The sequence below is a fragment of the Mugil cephalus genome, chromosome 23 (assembly GCF_022458985.1).
Source record: "Mugil cephalus isolate CIBA_MC_2020 chromosome 23, CIBA_Mcephalus_1.1, whole genome shotgun sequence".
Classification (NCBI taxonomy): Eukaryota; Metazoa; Chordata; class Actinopteri; order Mugiliformes; family Mugilidae; genus Mugil; species Mugil cephalus.
In genome coordinates, this window is record NC_061792.1 from 15,872,212 (window position 1) to 15,894,807 (window position 22,596).

The following is a 22,596-nucleotide window of genomic DNA, read 5'->3' on the forward strand; positions in this document are numbered from 1 at the left end:
CCTGAACCCTCTCATTTATTGGTTAATCTTTTATAAAACACTCTGAGGCAGATTTACTATTTTAATCCAAACTTTTTAATGAGAAATAATAAACAATGTAAACAGTGAGTAGTTCCGCCTCCTCTCCACCAGGGGGCCACGCTCCGGTTAGCTCAGCTCCTTCAGGATGTCAGGGACCAGCTCCTGGGCGTCTCTCAGTTGGTCCTTCCACTCCTGTGGGACGCCACCACCTCGGTGCGACGCCGCGGCCCCCAGCAGGGCCCCCAGCGCCGCCCCACGGTTACAGTTCTCACCTGGAGGGAGGAGACGCAGATTAGACCAGGAACCAGGAACCTTCAGAGGAACCTGGTTGTTAAAGGGGTCGTTAAAGAGGTCGGACACAGGTTTGTTAACTTAGTCGTTAACTTCGTCGTTAACAGACTTTTTATCAAGGTTGTTAAAGAGGTCGTCAACGGGTCATCAAATACTTTGTTAACTGAATCGTTAAAATGGTCGTTCACTGGATCGTTAACACGATTGTTAGCGGGTCGTTAGCAGAGTTGTTAGCGGGGTTACCTCCACAGTTGGTGTTGGCCAGGATTCCTCCCGTCAGGTCGTCGTGGAACTCGTGCGCCAGGTAGAACATGCTGCTCAGAGCTCCTGTTGGTCAACACACTCAGGTCAGAGCCCCGCCCACATCACCTCACCTGGCTTCAGGTTCACCTGAACATACCTTTAGTGTAGCATGCCATGCCCAGGGAGCACACGGCGCTCTGGTGGACCTTCAGCCTGTCCTCGGAGGACCTGGGGAACCTGGAACCACAGGGGCCTTTAGTGTGAAATATCTACCAGAAATGTCTGAAAACACAGTGGTATTTATGCTAAGCTAACAACACTGATAAGGTTATGATGTATTAGCATTCTTGCATATCTAACATCTTTACCAAAAATAGCAACACACAAATGCTAACATGCTACACTAAGCATACTGTGGACAGGTGTTAGCATTGGAGTTAATGCTAAGCTAACAATGCTACATCTTAGCTGTGAAACATAGTGAAGAACTGAAGCTAACTGCGGTGAAGGTCCTGGGAACGTCCCACCTGGCTGCCTTGAGGCTGAAGCTCCGGGAGACGTCCCAGGCGTCCAACGTCCTAAGGGCGTGCTCAGCCTGCTGGCGGATGCTGGCCCCGCCCACAACGGCGTGCAGCGCCCGGCTGTAGATGGACACGTAGTCAGGAACTTTGGGGTGAGGATGGGTGAGCTTCACGAACTCCACCGCCGCCTGGACCTGAGGACAGGAGGGGTTAGAGGGACAGGGGCGGAGTCAGAAACGTGGTCGGTGGGCGTGCACTCACAGCTTGCTCCTCATTGGTTGAGGCGGACAGCAGGACGAAGGGGAGGATCATGGGAAGACAGCCGATGGCGTCCAGCTGGCCATCGGGGAAAGACAAGCTCAGGTGGCGTCTGGAGCGTTTCTCTGCAAAACTCAAGACCTGGAGGACAACGGGGACAACGGGGACAACGGGGACAACGGGGACCGGTCAGACGGGACAAGACAGGACACAGTCTTGTTGTGTCTCTCCTGTCTTGTCTCCTCTTGTCTCCTACCTCTCGGGGTGAGGACGGCCTGCTGTCCTGCCAGTCTGAGAAGAAGGAGCGGTGGAAGGACTCGGCGTACGTGTCCCCGTGAGACCCAGGAGACGTCAGGAACTGGACGTAGTCTGAGAGGACAGCAGCTCGGGCGTCTGAGCAGGAGACGTCCCTGAAACCTCCAGCAACCAGAGACTGGGCGGCCCGCAGGGAACAGAGGACATTCAGGGTGTTGTCCCCGGCCTGAAGACCTGGAGGACGACAGAGGGAGAGACGAGTGAGGACGGGAGAGAACGAGACAGAAGGAGACAGGAGGAGACAGAACGAGACAGAAGGAGACAGGAGGAGACAGGAGTCCCAGTGGCCTGAGACGTCCTGGTACCTTGGTGGTAATGGACCGATCTGTTGGAGGACGTCCAGGCGTCCAACTTATCATGGAGGATCACGTTCCCGACCACATCAGGCCTCTTAGCGCGCGACGTCCCTCCGGTCCGACCGCTACCAGCTGCAACACAACCAGTACAGAGTGAATGGGCGGAGCCTTGGGTGGATGGGCGGGGCCACAGAGTTGATGGGTGGAGCTCTCTGGACCCCGCTGACCCTCAGACCTGGACTTACCGGTGTTGGAGAGGCTCAGGATGCTGGACGGGTGTCTCTTTGGGGGGTCGGTGAAGTTTGAGACCCAGCCCCCCAGGTGTCTCCGGATGTCCTGGACGTCGTAGAACCAGTGGACCGGCATGGACATGGAGTCGGCCGCACACGCCCCCCATAAGGCCTCGCCCACGGCCCGCCACAGCGCCGCCATCTTAGCCAGAACCACGCTCCGGACACCTGGGACACAACAAGCCGTTAGCGTTAGCATCAGCTAGCTAACACTTGACCTAGCATGACCTAGTGCCAGCTAGCATAACCTAGCACCGCCGCCTAGCATCACCTAGCATCAGCTAGCATTACCTAGCACCGCTGCCTAGCATCACCTAGTGTCAGCTAGCATTACCTAACACCGCTGCCTAGCATCACCTAGTGTCAGCTAGCATTACCTAGAACCGCCGCCTAGCATCACCTAGTGTCAGCTAGCATTACCTAGAACCGCCGCCTAGCATCACCTAGTGTCAGCTAGCATTACCTAGCACCGCCGCCTAGCATCACCTAGTGTCAGCTAGCATTACCTAGCACCGCCGCCTAGCATCACTTAGTATCAGCTAGCATTACCTAACACCGCCGCCTAGCATCACTTAGTATCAGCTAGCATTACCTAGCATCAGCTAGCATTACGTAGCACCGCCACCTAGCATCATCTAGGATTAGAACATATTTTAACACAACATAACATGGAACACACATTAATATATGTGAACATATTTTAATGTTACAACATATGATAGAACATATTTTAACATGTTAGAACATATTATAGAACACATTGTTAACATAGAACATATTTTATCATGTTAGAACATATTATACAACACAGCACTAGAACATATAAGAACATATTTTAACTAATAAATAATAAACGCATAGCCACCTCGGTCGATTAATCCGCTCGTCGATCAGTGGAGTTGAATCGAAGAGAATAATCCTGGATGAACCTTAATGAACGTGTCTCTTCTGTGTCCGTGTCCTCACCTGTCACCTCCAACTTATACAACCTGGTTACAACACCATTACAAAACACACGGGAGGCGGCTAACGTTAGCACCGGGAGCTAACGTTAGCATCGGGAGCCAACATTAGCACCAGGAGCTCCCTTAGAAACAAGACGGCCGATGTGTGTGTGTCATATATATGTAAATATATACATCTGTAAAAAATAGATGAGAATATCCAGCCGTGTTGGTTTGTTTATGTTGACATGCGGCTCTACGGCGGCCGGGAAGAGGCCAAAACAAAAGGCGAATCAAAGTTTTGTAACGGCCTCTCTGCCCCGAGTTGAGGCTGACAGGCTACAGGCAAAAAACATGTAAAATAACGAATAATTGTGTTTATTTTTCTGGCTAATTGCATATAATTATTAATTTTTCCATTTGGTGTTTTCATGAATGTAATTAATTTAATTCGCTGCTTATAAATGTTAAAATGGAACGTATTTAAAGTCCTGACAGGCCAAAGTCAGGGGATAAAAGCGTAGAGCGGCGCTACGGTGGCCTGTAGCGACCAACACAACGCGACAGCATAAATCCCTTCATACTGTTTGGACGCGTTGTAGCTGCTAGTTTGGAGCGAACTGAAGTTTAGATTTACGGGGAAAAGTGTGTTCCAGGCGCCTTTGTTTGCCAAGAATATCTAATTTATTACCATTAAGGAATTTAGTAATTATTAATGCATTTGTTGAATGAAGTACCGCAGATAGTTGGAGGCGGAAAGCTCGTTAGCTTCACAGGAGAATGAATGAGGGCGACGTTAAAGCGGTTTTATAAGGAGCTAACGGAGCTAACCCGGCTAACCGTGTTTAGTTCACATCGTTTAACCCGTGTAACTGTTATTAGCTACAAGGTTTCTAGCGCTGACACCGGGTTTGTAGCGCGGAGCTAACGCGGAGCTAGCACAGAGCTAAGGGATGGAGCTGGATCCTGGAGATGTCGGTGAGAATAGAAGCCTGGTTCTGGTTCTGGTTCTGGTTCTGGTCCTGGTCCTGGTCTCTGGGGTTAACCTGGTCCTGGTCTCTTCCAGACCGGGCTAAAGCGTTCTGGGCTGATGAGGACGTGGATCAGGTGTTCGGTCGAGTCCTGGTTTACCTGGACCACTTGAAGAGAGTCCTGGAGAGGAGCACGGCCTCAGACAAAGGTTCACCTCCTCCTCACCTGCTCCTCATCCCTCATCCCTCATCCTCTCCTCCTCCTATCCTCATATCCTCCTCCTCCTCCTCCTCCTATTCTCCTCCTCCTCCTCCTCCTCCTGATGTTTGTCTTTGTGTCCATCAGAATACGTCCAGGCCATGAAGCTGCTGGAGGCTCTGGACTGCTCCTCCTCCACCTCCACCACCACCACCACCACCTCCTCCTCCTCCTCCCCCCCCCCCCAGGAGCAGGACTCCTCTGTGGTCCAGGTGGTGATTGGTTCAGGTAAATGGAGGCGGAGCTTCGTGGGGTTGAGGGCGTGGCTTGTGATCTCAGAGTTGTTTCTCTTCCAGATGCGCCGCTGCACACACTCCACAGCACCTCCTCCTCCTCCTCCTCCTCCTCCGCTGCTCCCATCAATGGACCATGCTGCTCAGCAGCACCTCCTGCAGACAGAGAAGAGCTGCTGCCTCCTCTGGTTCCCGTCCAGCTACAGTACCAGCTCCACTCCTGCTCCAAGGTAAGACCTCCTCCTCCTCCTCATGTCCTCTGCTCCTTCTCCCCTCTCTCCTCCTCCTTGAATAACCTCCTCCTCCCTCCTCGAATAACCTCCTCCTCCCTCCTCCAGGCCTGTCTGTCTGGATTACCCAGCATGCCTCAGTGCAGCTCTTTGTTCTGGGCTCAGAATCCACTCAAGCTACCGCTGCTCTGCGGCTTTAAGAGGCTGAGCGCTGTGCCAAGGGGCGGGGCCTGGGATGCCGAGGAGGAGGAGCAGGAGGAGGAGCAGCAGGAGGAGCAGGAGGAGGACTGGGACGTCATCTACAAAGCACCGTGTGGACAGAGCCTCCGTAACTATGACGACGTGATGCAGTTCCTGTTGGCCACGGAGAGCTACGACGTTCTGCAGGTGAGTTAACGAGCCAATTAAAAACAGCCAATTAAAAACAGCCAATTAAAGCAAGTCAGTCCTTCATCTTCCTCCTCCAGGTCGACTTCTTCACCTTTAACCCCGTGGTCCGGTTGGACCCCCCTCAGGTGGGGGGTCCTCGTAGTCCGGAGCAGGACCTGAGTCGAGGGGCGGAGCCTACGCCAGTTGAGTTGATCGTTGGGGAAGACGGGCTCCGCCCACCAGACTTCCGCTACAGGAAGGACCGCTGGCCGCACGGCTGCTTCCTGGGAAGGGAGGCGGAGCCTTTCGCTGTCTGCTGTGACTGCACCGACGGCTGCACGGACGCCGCGCGCTGCCGCTGTGTCGCCATGACAACAGGGCCGCACTACCGCCACCACAGGCTGCAGGAGGCGGGGCCAGCTGGGTATGAGGTTCTTATTGTGAAACAAGGCTCTTATTTGATTTCATTATGAAATGAAGCTTTTATTGTGAAATTAAACTGTCACTGAGAAACTAGGCTTTTATTGTGACATGGGGCTCTTATTGTGAAGCCAAGCTGTTCTTACTGTGGGGCTCTTATTGTGAAGCCATGCTGTTCTTACTGTGGGGCTCTTATTGTGAAGCCATGCTGTTCTTACTGTGGGGTTCTTATTGTGAAGCCATGCTGTTCTTACTGTGGGGCTCTTATTGTGAAGCCATGCTGTTCTTACTGTGGGGCTCTTATTGTGAAGGCTGGTGGAGTGTGGCCCCTGGTGTGATTGTGACCGGTCGCGGTGTCAGAACCGTCTGGTCCAGAGAGGAATCAGGATCCGGCTGCAGGTTTTTCGCACTGAGGACCGGGGCTGGGGGGTACGTTGTCGTGACGACGTGGACCGTGGGACATTCGTATGCATCTACGCAGGTGAGACCCCATGGGGGCGGAGCCTGATTGCTAATGCTAACTACTGGAGCAGGGGGAGAAGGGAGGGGGAGATTAATATTTAAAGGATTTTGGATGTTTCTGTTTTAAATGTTGAGTTGGTCACTGATTCCACTGGGCTACGCTGATGCTAACGCTAACTAGCCTAGCGCCCTGTGTTCAGGGGTCGTCCTCCAGAGGGTCCTGACTCCCACAGAGCTGCCCCCCCCAAAGCTGGCGAGGGTGGACCTCCCGTCGGATGACGAGGTGGAAGTCGTCACCGAGTGGCTGGCCCCGCCTGTACTGGAGGGGCGGAGCAACCTGCTGGAAACGCCCCCTACTCTGTCCCCGCCCACCTCGCCCCCCCTGCATGTCCCGGTGATCCAGAGACCGTCCGACCAGGCGGCGGCGGTCGGAGCAGAGCCAGCGCCCCCTACAGGTACACCCCCATTTCACACGAGTGACCTCAAACCAGGCTCTTATTGTGAAGCCAGGCTCTTATTGTGAGGCTTTTATTGTGAAACCAGGTGACCAACCACAGCACGGCGACCAGAAGGTTACCGTGGCGACGGAGCCTCGTGGTGTGAACGGCACACAGGAGGGGCGGGGCCTGAAGCGGGCAGCGAGTTGGGGTGAAGTGTGCGTGGTGGACGCCAGCAAGGAGGGAAACGTGAGCCGCTTCATCAACGTGAGTCTGCTTTTATTCTGAAGGAGGTCCTTGTTGTTGTCTGGAGGCTCTTATTTTGAAGGCTTGTGGTCTCTGGCCCTACAGCACAGCTGCCGACCCAACCTGTTCCTCCAGGACGTCTACACAGACTCCCACGACCCCGGATACCCGGTCATCGCCTTCTTCACCAGCAGGTCAGGAGGAGGAGGGGGAGGAGTCAGGAGGAGGAGGGGGAGGAGTCAGTCTCTGATCTTTCTCTGTGTTGTCAGGGCACTGAAGGCCGGTTCGGAGTTGACCTGGGATTACGCCTCTTTCTCCGCCTCCTCATCGCACCACCAGGAAGTACCCTGTCTCTGCGGTAGCAACGGTTGCCGGGGGCGGTTCACCATCGAGGAGAACCTGTGTGACATGTGTGAGGTCGAAGGTCACAACCTGTGACCCTCCGCCAGCCTTCGAACTTCATGCTTTTATTTTGAAATAAATGTTATTACTGTTGTGTGGTGTCATTTCGTGTCAGAACTTCTAAATAAAACTTTTAAATCATCTAATCACAAGCCAAACCACAGCTTTTATTTTGAAATTACCGTTGTACAATCTAGAATTTATTGTGGAACCCCTGACTGGACGTGTCGTGCTCATATTTTAATTTGAAATTGTTATGGATATAAGTATGTCCATGTCATATATGCTTTTATTTTTTAAATTATTATTATTATTGTTGGGAGCTTTTATTCTAAACTCTAAACCGGATATCCCCATCATGACATCTTATTTTGAAAATTAAATTACGGTTGTGCAATAGAAACTTTTTTTTATGAAACTCTTAGTCAGATGTGTCCGTCTGCGAAATGCTTTTACTTTAAAAGTAATTGTTGTTGTGACATTTTTATTCTGAAACTCTAAACCGGATGTGCCTGTGTTGTAATTGCTTTTATTTTTCAAGGTGCTTTTATTTCGAAATTGCGGTTATACAAAATGGGGAGTTTCATCGTGAATCTCTAAACCGGATATCGCCAGCTTGGGCTCTTATTTTGAAATTGCGGTTATACAATGGAGGCTTTTATTGTGAAACTCCAGCAGTCCGCGTCTTGTTTACATGTGCAGCTCCTCCGGTTCCTCAAACCCAGGATCGTCCTCCAGACTCCGACGCCGACTATGAGCGCTGTCCCTCGGCCTGTGTGCGCGCTGATCCTCGGCCTCTGCCTGGCCTCGCTCTCCGCGGGGCTGCGGATCCCGCCTCACGACCAGGTGGCCCGGGTCGCCCGCTTCGTCGCGCACCAGTGCGACTGGGCCTCCATGGCGACCATCTCCAGCCACCGGCCGGTGGCGGGGCAGCCGTTCTCCAACGTGTTCTCGGTGAGCGACGGGCCCCCGGGCTCCAGCTCCGGGGTTCCCTTCATGTACCTGACCCGCATGGAGATCTCCGTGCAGGACCTGCAGGTGAGAGACTCTTACACCTCACACCGTTCAAAACTGCGTAGAGAAATCGTGGAATTTAGTGACACTTTGCGCCGTAAACTTAAAGCGGGTCTCAACGTTCAGAAGTCCGTTAGAAATATCACACATTTACAACAAACTCCAGGGAAATACTTTCACCGTGTAGTTAAATAAAATAATATAAATATATGTATATAATACCTTTATTCTATTTTTATTTTTAATGTTAGTCACTTACAGCATTCAAAAGTCCCTCAAAGAAAGTTCGCGTTTAGGAGTTTTAAGTTAATAAATTAGTTTCCTGTGATATTCTGACCTTTTATGAATAAACATTAAAATCATATTTTAATAAAAGTTGTTTCTGCAGCTGACATTTGGTTTAAATGCCTCTGAATACTAATATTAATAATTATTTTAACGCCCCAAATTAACATGACGCAGCAGTTCTTTCAAACCGTGACAAGGCAGTTTGAGCGCTTAGAGCACGTGACAGAGCCGAAGTCATGTGACAGAGCCGAAGTCATGTGACGGGCAAACTGCCGCGAAACGGGCAGAGTCAGCAGGAGGCTCAAGAACTCACGTGGTGGGGAACACAGCTGGTACCTGTCATGTGACCAGTCACCAGGTGTGTTACCTGTCATGGTACCTGTCATGTGACCAGTCGCCAGGTGTGTTACCTGTCATGGTACCTGTCATGTGACCTGCCCCCCCCCTTGCAGGTGAACCCCCAGGCGTCTCTGTCCATGTCTCTGGCTCAGACCGACTACTGCAGACAGGAGGGCTTCGACCCGCAGAGTCCTCTCTGCGCCCACATCATCTTGTCTGGATCTGTGCTCCAGGTACCAAACACTCACCTGTTCGCGCCTGCCAGCGCTCCCTCCACATGCTAACGTGACTCCGCCCTCTTCTGCAGGTGAACGGCACCGAGGCCCAGTTTGCGAAGAAGGCTCTGTTCAGTCGACACCCGGAGATGATTGACTGGCCCACGGACCACAACTGGTTCTTCGCCAAGTTCAACATCACGCAGGTACCGCTATCAGCTAATGCTAATGCTAATGTCAGTACTACCGCACATACTGTAGCTAATGTTAATATCAATGCTTATGCTAATACTTGTCCCAACTCCAATACTACAGCTAATGCAAATGCTATTACCAGTATTAGCACCACTATTAGAGCTTACATCAATATTAATGCTAATGCTAATACCAGTACAAAACATACGGTAACTAATGCTAATATTACTACTAATACCTGTTCCACAGCTAATGCTAATGCTAATACCAGTACAAAACTTTACGGTAATAATGTACTATGCTAATCTAATACCAAGTACACCCACAGAACTCTAATGCTAATACTTGTACTGACAACCATGCTACAGATAAAGCTAATAATAGTACTAGTGCTAATGCTAAAACCACTAGCCAGCCACCCACCAGACTCCATGTATTTTTTGGAGGATTTAAGGTGACCAGTGTCGTTTCAGGTGTGGGTGTTGGATTATTTCGGGGGCGTGAAGACCGTGACCCCGGAGGAATATTTCCAGGCGCCGCCGTACAGGAAGCACCTCTGACGGTCAGAGCGCCGACTTCCTGTACTTTAAAACTCAGAAATAGTAAATAATATGACATTTTCTACATAATCAGCTGTTTGTGTTCTTTCTTTTCAGGAATGGAACCAGAGACCTGCTGTAGGTCATCGGTTTGAATCCCGTTCCTGCCATGAATTTATTCTTCACTTAAGTTTAACCAGTTTAATTAATAGTTTAAGTTGATTATAAGTAAATTATATACATTTATTAAATTAATTTAATCAAATCATTGAGTTACATTTAATTAATTGTACATTTATAACTTTCAAAGTAAACATGCAGTACCGGTATTTGACCTATAGAGGGAGGCGTCGGTCTGATGATTCCAATCAAAACTAGAGAGTGAAAATAATCCTCATTTACTTTTAATTTTTTTAATGACACTATATTTAGAAAGTTTTATCTGTTTTGATCTTGTTTGTCCATTCAGAACTCCATCCACTGAATCAAAGATTTAAGGTGGTTGCACTTTATCAAACACAAACAAACACTTAATTTATATCTTAGAATCATTATTAGTTGTGGAAACAACATTTCCCATGAACCCCCTCTTCGGCAACACATAGAACCTATTTTTTGTTTTAGAGTTTCTGCTTTAAAGGCAGAAGTTTGTGTTAAGAGTGACAGTATTGACAAAATAAGGATGGTGTGGGCGGGGTTTAAGTGATGGCGGGGTACGCTGGTTGTGCCGTTTTGTTACGGGGAAAATCGACTTGATAAAATGTTTGCTGTGAAATTATATTTTTTTATTTGTGTCAATAAAGATTTGAGACAAAAAAACAACAGGCCTCCTTTGTGTTTTGTGTCCTGTTAGCATATTAGCTAGCTTAATGTAGCTGCAGGTCTGAACTATATAGTTGTGAATGTTCTTAATTAGCATATTAGTTAGCAGTTCTGAAAGCTTCTCTAAATGTAGCTGAGTTAGCTTCACTGAATGTAGCTGAGTTAGCTTCTCTAAATGTAGCAGAGTTAGCTTCACTAAATGTAGTTGAGTTAGCTTCACTAAATGTAGCAGAGTTAGCTTCTCTAAATGTAGCTATTAGCTTCACTAAATGTAGCTGAGTTAGCTTCTCTAAATGTAGCAGAGTTAGCTTCACTAAATGTAGTTGAGTTAGCTTCACTAAATGTAGCTGAGTTAGCTTCTCTAAATGTAGCAGAGTTAGCTTCTCTAAATGTAGCAGAGTTAGCTTCTCTAAATGTAGCTGAGTTAGCTTCTCTAAATGTAGCAGAGTTAGCTTCTCTAAATGTAGCAGAGTTAAAGCTTTCTACTTTTCCAAATGAAACCTGATGCTAACGTTGGTATATGAGGAGAAACTGCAGTGGCTGCTACGTTCTTTAGCCTTGGCGCCGCCATCTTGTCGTACTGCGGCCTGTTAAAGAAAGACAGCGGGAGATCGTGTTTTTAGTTTTACATTTCCACTTCTAACACGTCGACCTCCCGACGTGAAACGTGGAAAGTAGAGGACAGATGAAGGATTCATTCAAATCATTTTTATTGAATTTCCAATAAAATGTAGTGAGAGAAAAAGAAACGACCAAAACTAACATAAAGACCCAAAAAACTTCTGCGTAGAAACGTAGAAAGGAACGTTTCACGGTTTGACTCCTTGAAGGTGTTATTTCAACGAGAACGCGAACGCTTCATTCCCCCTTTAAAGGAAGTGTGGCATCGTCGTGGGAGAAGCTTTTGTAAAAGTGTGTCGCTCGGTGTCACCTGGCTCGGCTCCTCGCCACTTCCTGTTCACTCTGACACAACAAGAAACGACGCTTCACTCTCGTTGCATCAGTCGCTTCAGTCGCTTTGGGATGGAGCTCCAGACGTGGATCTGTGGACTCGTGGTCCTGGCCTCGGTCGTCCCTCCAGCAGGTCAGAATGAAACTCTTACCTCCACCTCCTTAGTTTGGTTGTTCTGAATCCTCATCTGGTTCAGAGAGAGAGAAAAGTTCAAATTGATTAAGTCTGGTTGGTTTTAGCTAATAACGTACCAGACGAGCGGCGGCCATGTTGGAGGTTTTATTCACCTCAACAGAAAAGAGCTCGTCGTCTACTTCTACGTCTTCTGTCTTTACTCTATCATCTTCATCTCCAGGTGATTCACATTAAATTAGCAACAACGGGACTTTGTTGACTTGCTATGCTATGCTAGCTTTGATAGCTGGTCTTCCAGCTGAGGCGTACAGTTAGCGTGATAGCTAACAAAGGATTAGCATGAGATGGACCCACCAATGTCTTCACAACAGTCCCTGTTTTATTTATGTTTTACGATGAAGAAAAATGTTTTTAATTGTTTTAGCCTCATCTGAGCTGCTAATGCTAACGTTAGCTTGAAACTTCATATTTTCCTCAGTTTAGTTCATTAAAGAGGAACCTCGTTAAGAGGAACGCCGCAAAACCAGTCAGAAACTAAAGCAGCATTTACGAGACCAGTTTAAAACAGTTTAAACCAGTGTAAAAATATAAACCAGTTTAAACCAGTGTAAACAAAACCAGTTTACAGCAGTGTAAACAAGTATAAAAAAGTGTAAACCAGTATAAATAAATTTAAACCAGTGTAAATTTGTAAACGACACCAGCATAAAAAGCGCACATGCATTTTATCAAGGTTAAACTGGTGTAAACCAATCCAGATTAAACAAGTGTAAAAATACAAACCAGTATAAACTAATTTAAACTAGTTTGAAATAAACCAGTTTAAACCAGTTTAAACCAGTATAAACGTGATGAACCATTAAACAGCAGATTCAGCTGAAGAGGCTGCGTTCGACCGACACTCAGAGGCGCCAGCGTTATTTAAGTTTATGAAACTAAAGCACCAATTTAAATTTAAAGAACGCTTTTATATCGACCAGCAGGTAAAACTCCAGATAAAATGACGAGCCTGAAATACAAGTTTATGAATATTCAGACACCATAGAAATAATCTTTGATTTGTTCCAGTCGAGTCAAAAATCCAGTTTAAACCAGAAGAGACGAGAGACGTTAAAGACCAGATAAAGTTCAGTTCAGTTTTATTTATTTAGCGTCAATTACAACACAAATTGTCTCAAGACGCTTTACAAAAAACGTCCTGAAACGTCCAGATCAGCATGAAGGTAAAACTCCTTTTAACTGGAAGGAACCAGAACCAGAACCAGAACCAGCTCACATGGAGGAACCATCTGCTGAAGACCAGCGGGTAGAACCAGAGAAGATAGAGAGAAAAGAAGAACAGGAGAAACAAGATAAACTAACTTCTGTCATAGATACAAACATCGTAGGAAACACGTAGGATCTGATAATATAACTGATGATCTGTGAGAAGGTTTGAGAGTAGAAGAGAATTCATGGAGAATTAACTGAGAAATAAAAATAATAATCTGACGCTGTTTGAAATAATGAGTTGAGAGTAAAATGTAAATGTGTTGAGTTTCAGTCTAAATTAAACATTAATGTTTCCAGTTTAACCCGTAAAGACACAGGTTCACAGACGAGGAATTAAACTTTTTATTAGAAGCTGAATCTGAGCCTGAATTAAATTACAATTTAACAAATTAAAGCGTAAACGTCTGTTCAGTTTCTTCTCTCAGCAAATATTCACTCATGACATGAAGTGTTGGTTCAGCAGGTTCTTAAGTTCTTGCAATAAGAACCACATCTGTTTATTGAGGTAAGTGACGATAATAAAGACGCGCTGGTTTCAGATAATAACGTGAAATTTGAAATTAACTTCACATTTACTCACATTATGAGAAGCATCGTCTACGTATAGTTTTATATTTATACTCAACAAACGTGGGACGAGGACGGAACCCTGAGGTACTCCTTTCTTACATTCTTGATTAAATTCAAGACTTCGTCATCTGCGTAGAGTTTTATATTCAAACTTAGAACTTTAAAGTAGAAGTTGGACAAGGACAAATCTCTTTTCCAGTTTTTAGGTGGAGATCATGAGTTGTTTATTAAACTCATATAAAGCCGCGTCGTCTGCATATTATCATATATAAACTATATAAACGAGGACAGAACCCTGTTGGTTCTGCTTTCTAAAAACAGAACGTTTTCAGATTCATTTGAACAAATTGAAGATTTTCATCTCATTTAGCGGGTAGTAAATTCTTTATTAAATTAATACGTATTACATTCATATCTAGACTAAACAGAAGTCAGACGAGGACAGAACCCTGTTGGCACTACGTTCTAAAAACAGAATGTTTTCAGGTTTATTTGCACTCTTACGTCTTACGTCGATTTATTAGACTGTGTCATCTGCATATTGTCTTATATAAACTAAATGGAACCGGTTGGTTGATTCTGGAGGTTTTTACGTCATCTGTTCATTAGTGTGTTAAAGACAGTGTTTCTAACCCACGATGAAACGTAAAAGCCGTGTGGCCTGAGTCAACAAAGGAACCTTCTCTACAATCAGCTGTTAACGGATCCTCATGTGTCATGGTTTTTATTTGTGACTCCTCTGAACGCAGCTCATTGTTCCATCAGAGACGGTGCTAATGAGACCAAGCTCCAGTTCCTTAAGAACCGTTGACGTTTTTGACTTTTTTCACTTCGTCTCCTCGTCTCCATGTGATCCGAGCACGTTACCGACATTACAGCTGTGTTATGAAGCGTAGCGAAAGGAAACTAATCGACCACAAAGAGCTCAGGAAGCAGCTCTGTGGTTTCTCTCGCTGTGAAGCGTCTTTCCCCAAACTGAGCTTCAGCTCAACGCCGCGTAATGTGACCAGAAAATGGTCTGAGACGCCGCTACACAAACACCCGGAGACCGTCTCTGAAATACTGCAGACACGTCCTGATTTCGTCTCAACCCTGAGACAATATACAGGACAAACCCCGAAGCCACGAGAACCGTTTAGAGTTTGAAAAGTTGAAAAGAAACCAGGCAACATCTGCTTGTTCTACATCATCGAGGTCGGCTCAACCTGGTGTCACTGCTACTTCATCTGCTTCATCTGCCTGGAGTTTTATTTCCAAACTATACTCATTTATTTAAACTATATAAACTAAATAGAAGTAGGATAAGGACTGAACCCTGTGGGACTCCGGTTCCACTTCATAAAAACAGAACTTTTCCAGATTTATTTGAATTCTTTAGAGAGAGTTTTAAGCAGATATTAAATTGTTTGTTTCTTATATTTATAAGACTGTGTCATCTGCATATTGTCTTATTTAAACTATATAAACTAATCAGAAATGGGACGAGGACAGAATCCTGAGGGACTCCGGTTCTACTTTCTAAAAACACAACTTTTTCAGATTCATTTGAACACGTTTAAGAGTTTTAATATCAAATAATATGTAGTTTGTGTATTAAACTGTATTGTCTGCGTAGAAGTGACGGGACAAGGACGGAACCCTGAGGGACTCCAGTTCTGTTTTAGAGAAACAGAACTTTTCTAGATTTATTTCAACGCTTTTTCACAGAGTTTTTACGGCTCATCTTTTAGCAGACGATGAGTAGTTTGTTTATTAAATTCGTACAAGACAACATCATCTGTGTAGAGTTTTATATAAACTACATAAACTACATAAACTACACAGAAGTGGGACAAGGACGGAACTCTGAGGGACTCCGGTTCTACTTCAGAAAAGTAGAATTATTTCAATAGTTGGAGAATAAATTATTGATTAAATTCTTATAAAACCACTTTATGTTTGAAGATGTTTTAATAATAATGACAATGATGATGATACCTCCTCTTCATTCTTACACCTGGTGAAAATCATCTTTTTATCTCTTCCCACATTGTGTAACATGTTCTGCCTCTAGAACATGTTTTGTCTCCATCTTCTTACGTACGTGTGTTAAATGAAGTTTCCAGCAGATTTTACTGTCAATGATCAGAAATGTAGTTTCACTCTCTACGTTTACGTCATCAAACAACTTTATTGTTTCCATAAACATCATCTGAGTTTTATTCAAATTAAAAAGTAGATAATAAATTGGTAATAAATCTTTTAGCATCTGTTAGCATATTTTAATATCTCTCAGCTTCTTTTAATGTCTTTTAGCATCTTTCAGAATTTTTTTTGCGTCTGTTAGCATCTTTTAGCATATTTCAGCATCCTTCAGCATTTTTAGCATATTAGCATATTTTTGTATCTTTTATATCTGTTAGTATTTTTCAGCATCGTTTTAGCATGTTACCATCCGCTATTACCTTTTAGTATCTTTTAGCATATCTCACTATCTTTCAGCATTTTTTAGCATCTGTTAGCATACTTTAGCATATAAGAAATTTATTGTTAATGTCCGCATCTGTTAACATCTTTTAGCATTTTTTGGTATCTGTTAGCATCTTTTAATATCTTTCAGCATAGTTTAGTGCCTTCTAGCGTATGCTAGCATCCTTTATTATCTTATAGTATCCTTCAGCATTTGTTAGCATTTTTAGCATATTTGAGCATCTTTTGGTATCTGTTTGCATCTTTTAGCATATTTCAGCATTCTTTAGCATCTGTTAGCATATTTTACTATCTTTCAGCAACTTTTATGCATTCTAGCATATGTTATCATTTATTATTTATCTTTTAGTATCTTTTAGCATTTGTTAGCAATTTTAGTGTATAAGAACTTCAGTCCTTAATGTTAACATTTGTTAGCATCTTTTAGAATTTTTTAGCGTATCTTACCAGCTTTCAGCATTTTTTAGCATCTGTTGGCATATTTTAGTATCTTTTAGCATCTGTTAGCATATTCTAGCATGTTTCAGCATCCTTTAGCGTCTTTTAGCATCTTTTATTAAATGCTTCTCCTATTATAATAACAGAAAGATGTTTTTAGACCTGAGTTCTGAGAAATAAATAGGAGTGAATGTACAGATAAAACACAGATAATACAGAGCGTCTTCTTCGTCTTCCTGCAGCAGGTTATTTTAGTTAACAGACCCCTCCCTCCTTCCCCTCCCCCTCCAACTGAGATGGAGGAGGATGAAAACATGAAGTTGAGCAACAGTTCATTAAAGACAAGCGTGACTTTTATTTCTGTTTCTCTACTTTCATTCAGGAAACTGCCTCATATTTCTGAGATTAGCATCAACTCAGACTCAGGAAACGTTTTAGCTTTAAAACACCTGGAGCGTCCGTTGTCTTCCAGACGTCCTCGACCGCTTTGATTGTGAATGAAACCCAGAGTTGCGTTCAGAGACGCTCTGACGTGTTTTTACCGAAATCTCAGGGTTGTGATGGAAGAAGGTGCCGAGTGATAATCACGAGTTTCCACTGATGCTCAGAAACCAGCATCTGGTTTAAGTTTGACTCGATGACTTGATTTACATGTTTCCCTCTTTAATTAATTAGAGAAGAAATGTCAGCCGAGAGAGTCTGAATGTTGACAAACTGCTTTTATTGACCTGAAAGTCTCAGAAGAATCCAGAATAAACCACAGAGTCATCTGCATAGAGTCGGAGTTTCAGATTTTTTGTAAACGTCTTCATTCCCTTCAGAGTTGTTTAACTCAGAAACTTTATGTGTTCAGTCCCAGCTCAGGTGGGTTCTTCGTGTCTTCTTAACGTGTTAGTTTCTGGTGTGTAATAATAACATGTTTTAACCCTCAATCTTAACACAAAAATCTAAAAATGTTTGCGTGTTTAGTCATGTCATGATGAACTAAACCACATCTGCTGCTCAGATATCTACAAATATGAAGTGTGGCCAGTGAGAGGGTAACACCTCACAGGTTACCTGACAAATATTATTTATTATAACACTCAACAAATGAGATTTCTATTATAGAGCTGCCTGTCTGCGCCCACTTAAATTCTAACATTTTTAAATAGAGTCTGGTGCAGCGCTGAACATATGCATTTGCTTAAATTGTAACCCTTTTAAATGGAGTCTGGTGCGCCATGTACTATATCAGATGACAACACTTCCTGTTGTGTTTATCTCTAATCTGCCTGGGCGTATATCGAGGCCTCGGCCATAATAACGGCTGAAGGTGATGATCGTATCAGCTTCACGTGGCTGTTGCCGGGACAACGCCTGGTGGTGGGTGAGAGTGTCCTGATAAGAAGCGTGACACGTACAGTTGTGAAGTGGGTTTAACTTGAAGCCAGAAAACCTCAGGTGGACAAGAGTAACTCCATCTGTGTTGAGGAGGAGGAGGCTTTGAACCACAATGTGGAGCCTTAAGCCTCAAGCTGGCCTCTAAAATATGACCAAAGCTCAATGGAGTTTGGCGGGAAGACGTTTTAAAATGAGCAGAACCAGTTTTTTACAGAAAAAAAAAAAATCTCACAAGTTAAATCTTAGTTCAAAACCCCATCAACATTTGTGCTGCTTTCATCAACACCGCTCTGCTGGTAAGTGTTGTTGTGTCTCTGTGAGGGTTTCAAGGTTTCATGTGAGGAAACTCAGTTTGACTAACGCGCCCACATCGAACCACACGCCAACACACACCTGTAGCAGCAGCAGCTGAAGAAACCGACGAGCGCTACCTCTGCAAACAGAAAGTGTGTCGGCCGCCGTTCCTCTACAACTTTAAACCTGACAAACACAATTTTGCACCAAACTCCACAAACATTTCTCCTGATTTTAGTGACTGTTTCTCTCTGACGTTTAACCTTTGGCCTCCACAGACGCCCTGGCGCTGTACGACCCCGAGCTGTGTTACATCCTGGACGGGTTCCTCGGCCTCTACGGCCTCATCATCACCGGCATGTTCATCAAGGAGAAGGTCTGTGGCACATTTACAGACGCCTTGTTTTTACAGGATTGATTTGTAAATGGTGCAGAGCTGAATGTGTGTGTGTGTGTTTGAATTCTAGCATTTTTAGGTAGAGTTTGGTGCAGCGTCGGCCGCGTCGGGTTCAAGGCTGCGTTTGCTTAAATTATAATATTTTCAAATTGAGTCTGGTGCAGATCTGAACGTTAGTGTTTCTTTTGTTAGCTGCATCATTTTTACTCTCACGCATGGCTGCATGTCTGCGTCTACTGCTCAAATTCTAACATTTTCAAATGGAGTCTGGTGCAGAGCTGCACGTGCTTAAATTTTAACAATTTAAATAGAGTTTGGTGCAGAGTTACATGCGTTTAAATTTCGGTACAGAGCTGTATTTGGTTAAATTCTAACATTTTCAAATGGAGTCTGGTGCAGAGCTGCACACGTTTAAATTTTATCAATTTAAATGGAGTCTGGCGCAGAGCTGCACACGTTTAAATTCTAACATTTTCAAATGGAGTCTGGTGCAGAGCTGCACACGTTTAAATTCTAACATTTTCAAATGGAGTCTGGTGCAGAGCTGCACACGTTTAAATTTTATCAATTTAAATGGAGTCTGGTGCAGAGCTGCAAGCGCTTAAATTTTGGTACAAAGCTGTGTTTGGTTAAATTATAATATTTTTTAAATGTAGTCCGGTGCAGAGCTGCAAGCGCTTAAATTATAATATTTTCAAATTGAGTCTGGTGCAGATCTGAACGTTAGTGTTTGATGAATTAAATTTTTTATTTCTTTTGTTAGCTGCATCATTTTTACTCGCACGCATGGCTGCATGTCTACGTCTACTGCTCAAATTCTAACATTTTCAAATGGAGTCTGGTGCAGAGTTGCATGCGCTTAAATTTTGGTACAAAGCTGTGTTTGGTTAAATTATAATATTTTTTAAATGGAGTCTGGTGCAGAGCTGCGCGCTTAAATTCTAGCTTTTTCGAATTGAGTGTTGCATAGCTGCACATGTTTAAATTTTTAACATTTTAAATGAAGTGTGGTGCAGAGCTGTGCGCTTAAATGCTAAGATTTGTAATGGAGGCTGGTACAGAATTGCGCGCCTAAATATTAACATTTTTAAATGGAGTCTGTTCCAGAGCTGCGCGCGCTTAAATTTTAACAATTTAAATGGAGTCTGGTGCAGAGCTGCATGCGCTTCAATCCTTACGTTTCTAATGGACTCTGAAACAGAGCTGCATTCTTAAATTATAATATTTTTTAAATGGAATCTGATGCAGAGTTGCATGCGCTTAAATGTTGGTACAGAGCTGTGTTTCGTTAAATTATAATATTTTTTAAATGGAGTGTGGTGCAGAGCTGTGTGCTTAAATTCTAGCATTTTAAAATTGAGCGGTGCAGAGCTGCACACGTTTAAATTTTTAACATTTTAAATGGAGGCTAGTACAGATTTGCGCGCCTAAATTTTAACATTTTTAAATGGAGTCTGGTTCAGAGCTACGTGCTTAAATTTTAACATTTTTAAATGGAGTCTGGTTCAGAGCTACGTGCTTAAATTTTAACATTTTTAAATTGAGTCTGGTTCAGAGCTACGTGCTTAAATTTTAACATTTTTAAATGGAGTCTGGTGCAGAGCTACGTGCTTAAATTTTAACATTTTTACATGGAGTCTGGTTCAGAGCTACGTGCTTAAATTTTAACATTTTTAAATTGAGTCTGGTGCAGAGCTACGTGCTTAAATTTTAACATTTTTAAATTGAGTCTGGTGCAGAGCTACGTGCTTAAATTTTAACATTTTTACATGGAGTCTGGTGCAGAGCTGCGTGTGTGTGTGTGACTGTAACATTCTTACTCTCATGCAGAGCTGCTTATCTATATCTACTTGAATTGTAACATTTTTAAGTGGAGTCTGGTTCAGAGCTGTATGTGCATCTGCTTAAATTATTATTATTATTATTATTAACTTTATTTTAACTTTGACTTTGTTTTGTGCAGTTCTTCAGAGGAGCCGTTAAGCCGTCGGAGGAGAGCCTCTACAGCGTGAGTCTGTTCTCCTTGTTTCATGGTTCTGCTGTTCTGCATAGAACAGGAGGGAGGCGCTAACGCGGAAGTGTTCTTGTGTTTAGGATCTGAGAGGTCAGGACTCTGGAGCTTACGCTCCGCTGGTGAGAGACGCCGAGAAAGGAAGGGTGAGTGCTCAGTACTAACAGAACGTTCTACAGGGTTCTACTTCAGCCTCTCTTCAAGGTTCTCCTTCTCTTTTGTGGTTTAAAAGTTCCTTTAAGAAGTTTGAGGAACCAAAAAATTTTGACATCAATTGATGAAGACGTTCCTTGATAACTCTAACTTTACAAGAACCAAACCTGCAGAACCTGAAAGGAAGAACCCAAGTACTAATACGATCTAAACACTGAGAAACAGGAATCCTGGAGAACAAAACAAACTTCTCTAGAGAACCCAAACAGAAAAGGTTAAAAAGTAAAGGCAGTGTAAAGAACAATCTTTGAAGAACCCTAAAGAACAAAAACAAAAATTGGAAGAACCAGCTCTGAGGGGAAACCTTTAACGTTCTCTGGGAGCTTAAAGAACGTTGAGCAGTTTCTGTTCTGTCACTAATAATTCCTGTAGAACCTAGAACCGATGTAAAAATGTTCTCTTTTTGTTTCCTCTCGTAGAACCGGAAGAAGGATGAAAGCACGTATGCGGTACGTAGTCGGTTCTTTAAAGGTTCTTCCAACAGGAGGAACGTTGGTTCTCACGTGTGTCTTTGTTTTTGGTTCAGGGCCTGAACCCGCGGCCGGACGGAGAATACAAGGAACTCCGCTACAAAACAGACGTGAGTCAGAACCAAGAGCAAATAAACAAAATAAAGAGTCAATAACACAAGAGACTAACGATCTGAATGTTCCACAGCGTCAGAGGAACAAGAACAACGACCAGGTCTATCAGGTGAGTCTGAACCAGGACGTGACTGGATGAATCAGGAAGTGAACGAATGAATCAAAGAGTGACTGAAGGATCGAATGAACCAGGAAGTGAATGAATGAATGAATGAGGAAGTGAACGAATGAATGAATGAATGAATGAATGAACCAGGACGTGAATGAATGAATGAATGAGGAAGTGAACGAATGAATGAATGAACCAGGACGTGAATGAACCAGGAAGTGAATGAATGAATGAATGAATGAATGAATGAACCAGGAAGTGAAGGAATGAACGAGGACGTGACTGGATGAATCAAAGAGTGACTGAAGGATCGAATGAACCAGGACGTGAATGAATGAATGAATGAATGAATGAATGAACCAGGAAGTGAATGAATGAATGAACCAGGACTTGATTGAATGATTGAATGAATGAATGAATGAATGAATGAATGAACCAGGACGTGAATGAATGAATGAATGAACCAGGAAGTGACTGAATGAATGAATGAATGAACCAGGAAGTGATTGAATGAATGAACCAGGACGTGATTGAATGAATGAATGAACCAGGAAGTGACTGAATGAATGAATGAATGAATGAATGAACCAGGAAGTGAAAGGAGGACGTTGGACCAATCAGCTGTTTCTCTTTAGGGTCTGAGCTCAGCCACCAGAGACACCTACGACGCCCTGCAGATGCAGCCGCTCCCCAGTCGCTAACCGGATGCTAACCAGATGCTAACCAGATGCTAACCGGACGCTAACCGGACGCTAACCGGACGCTTGGTCTGAACGTCTGGTTCTTTTAACATTTGAAGGTTTCTTGAGTTTAGAGTAAATTGAGAAAAGGATCGAGGATCAGAAACCAGTTCTCTGATAAGATTCAAGACGTTTGTAGTTTTTCTGTGACCGTAGATTTAAAGGATTCGCTCTTAGTTTAGTTTTCGCTTCGCGTCCTCCCCGGACTGACCTCTGACCTCTGACCTGAGAATTTGTTCTGTGACGACATCGTTTCTCTTTCACGTCACAGATTTTGTGTCTTTTATTCTTTTCATCGTGGTTTTGTTTCTATTATTTTTTTTAAAGATTTTAACATATTCACAAATAAAAATGAATTATTGAAACAATTCTTGTTATTGTCGATCCATCCATCCATCCATCCATCATC

The 22,596-nt window shown here is 44.0% G+C and overlaps 4 protein-coding genes across 5 annotated transcripts; 3 read left to right on the forward strand and 1 right to left on the reverse strand.

Moving 5' to 3' along the window:
- Window positions 1-52: 52 nt before the first annotated feature.
- On the reverse strand, window positions 53-3,224 carry LOC125000759. Its single transcript, XM_047576409.1, has 9 exons — window positions 3,101-3,224; window positions 2,191-2,403; window positions 1,955-2,077; window positions 1,591-1,823; window positions 1,338-1,475; window positions 1,083-1,270; window positions 713-792; window positions 556-639; window positions 53-293 (listed from the first exon to the last, which is right to left on the reverse strand). The coding sequence occupies exons 2-9, from the start codon at window positions 2,375-2,377 to the stop codon at window positions 148-150; spliced, it is 1,179 nt and encodes a 392-aa protein (XP_047432365.1). The 5' UTR covers window positions 2,378-2,403; window positions 3,101-3,224; the 3' UTR covers window positions 53-147.
- Window positions 3,225-3,749: 525 nt separating this feature from the next.
- Window positions 3,750-7,354, forward strand: setdb2 (SET domain bifurcated histone lysine methyltransferase 2). Its single transcript, XM_047576407.1, has 11 exons — window positions 3,750-4,157; window positions 4,246-4,359; window positions 4,497-4,637; window positions 4,706-4,872; window positions 4,981-5,259; window positions 5,340-5,665; window positions 5,973-6,142; window positions 6,324-6,578; window positions 6,667-6,827; window positions 6,912-7,000; window positions 7,076-7,354. Exons 1-11 carry the CDS (start codon window positions 4,133-4,135, stop codon window positions 7,242-7,244), a joined length of 1,896 nt encoding a protein of 631 aa, XP_047432363.1. The 5' UTR covers window positions 3,750-4,132; the 3' UTR covers window positions 7,245-7,354.
- Window positions 7,355-7,841: 487 nt separating this feature from the next.
- On the forward strand, window positions 7,842-10,063 carry creg1 (cellular repressor of E1A-stimulated genes 1). Its single transcript, XM_047576410.1, has 5 exons — window positions 7,842-8,246; window positions 8,963-9,082; window positions 9,157-9,270; window positions 9,733-9,821; window positions 9,916-10,063. The coding sequence occupies exons 1-4, from the start codon at window positions 7,857-7,859 to the stop codon at window positions 9,817-9,819; spliced, it is 711 nt and encodes a 236-aa protein (XP_047432366.1). The 5' UTR covers window positions 7,842-7,856; the 3' UTR covers window positions 9,820-9,821; window positions 9,916-10,063.
- A 1,495-nt stretch (window positions 10,064-11,558) lies between these two features.
- LOC125001151 (T-cell surface glycoprotein CD3 zeta chain-like) lies at window positions 11,559-22,555 on the forward strand. 2 transcript variants are annotated; one of them, XM_047577035.1, is made up of 8 exons: window positions 11,559-11,704; window positions 18,412-18,509; window positions 20,494-20,538; window positions 20,625-20,687; window positions 21,174-21,203; window positions 21,281-21,334; window positions 21,412-21,447; window positions 22,083-22,555. In XM_047577035.1, the coding sequence occupies exons 1-8, from the start codon at window positions 11,644-11,646 to the stop codon at window positions 22,146-22,148; spliced, it is 453 nt and encodes a 150-aa protein (XP_047432991.1). In that variant the 5' UTR covers window positions 11,559-11,643; the 3' UTR covers window positions 22,149-22,555. The 2 variants fall into 2 exon arrangements, with proteins under 2 accessions (XP_047432991.1, XP_047432990.1); XM_047577034.1 differs by lacking the exon at window positions 11,559-11,704 and adding an exon at window positions 17,763-18,135.
- Window positions 22,556-22,596: the final 41 nt, after the last annotated feature.

Bases quoted from the DNA above. Each gene is read 5' to 3' on its own strand.
- LOC125000759 (XM_047576409.1), bottom strand. From the start codon at position 2,377: ATGGCGGCGCTGTGGCGGGCCGTGGGCGAGGCCTTATGGGGGGCGTGT. The intron at 2,078-2,190 runs GTAAGTCCAGGT...GTTGTGTTGCAG, and splicing joins CCTGAGCCTCTCCAACACCG to CTGGTAGCGGTCGGACCGGA. The intron at 1,476-1,590 runs GTAGGAGACAAG...GTTGTCCTCCAG, and splicing joins GGCCGTCCTCACCCCGAGAG to GTCTTGAGTTTTGCAGAGAA.
- setdb2 (XM_047576407.1), top strand. From the start codon at position 4,133: ATGGAGCTGGATCCTGGAGATGTCG. The intron at 4,158-4,245 runs GTGAGAATAGAA...GGTCTCTTCCAG, and splicing joins GCTGGATCCTGGAGATGTCG to ACCGGGCTAAAGCGTTCTGG. The intron at 6,828-6,911 runs GTGAGTCTGCTT...CTGGCCCTACAG, and splicing joins ACGTGAGCCGCTTCATCAAC to CACAGCTGCCGACCCAACCT.
- creg1 (XM_047576410.1), top strand. From the start codon at position 7,857: ATGGAGGCTTTTATTGTGAAACTCCAGCAGTCCGCGTCTTGTTTACAT. The intron at 8,247-8,962 runs GTGAGAGACTCT...CCCCCCTTGCAG, and splicing joins TCTCCGTGCAGGACCTGCAG to GTGAACCCCCAGGCGTCTCT. The intron at 9,271-9,732 runs GTACCGCTATCA...GTGTCGTTTCAG, and splicing joins CCAAGTTCAACATCACGCAG to GTGTGGGTGTTGGATTATTT.
- LOC125001151 (XM_047577034.1), top strand. From the start codon at position 17,988: ATGACCAAAGCTCAATGGAGTTTGGCGGGAAGACGTTTTAAAATGAGC. The intron at 18,136-18,411 runs GTAAGTGTTGTT...TGGCCTCCACAG, and splicing joins TCATCAACACCGCTCTGCTG to ACGCCCTGGCGCTGTACGAC. The intron at 20,539-20,624 runs GTGAGTCTGTTC...TCTTGTGTTTAG, and splicing joins CGGAGGAGAGCCTCTACAGC to GATCTGAGAGGTCAGGACTC.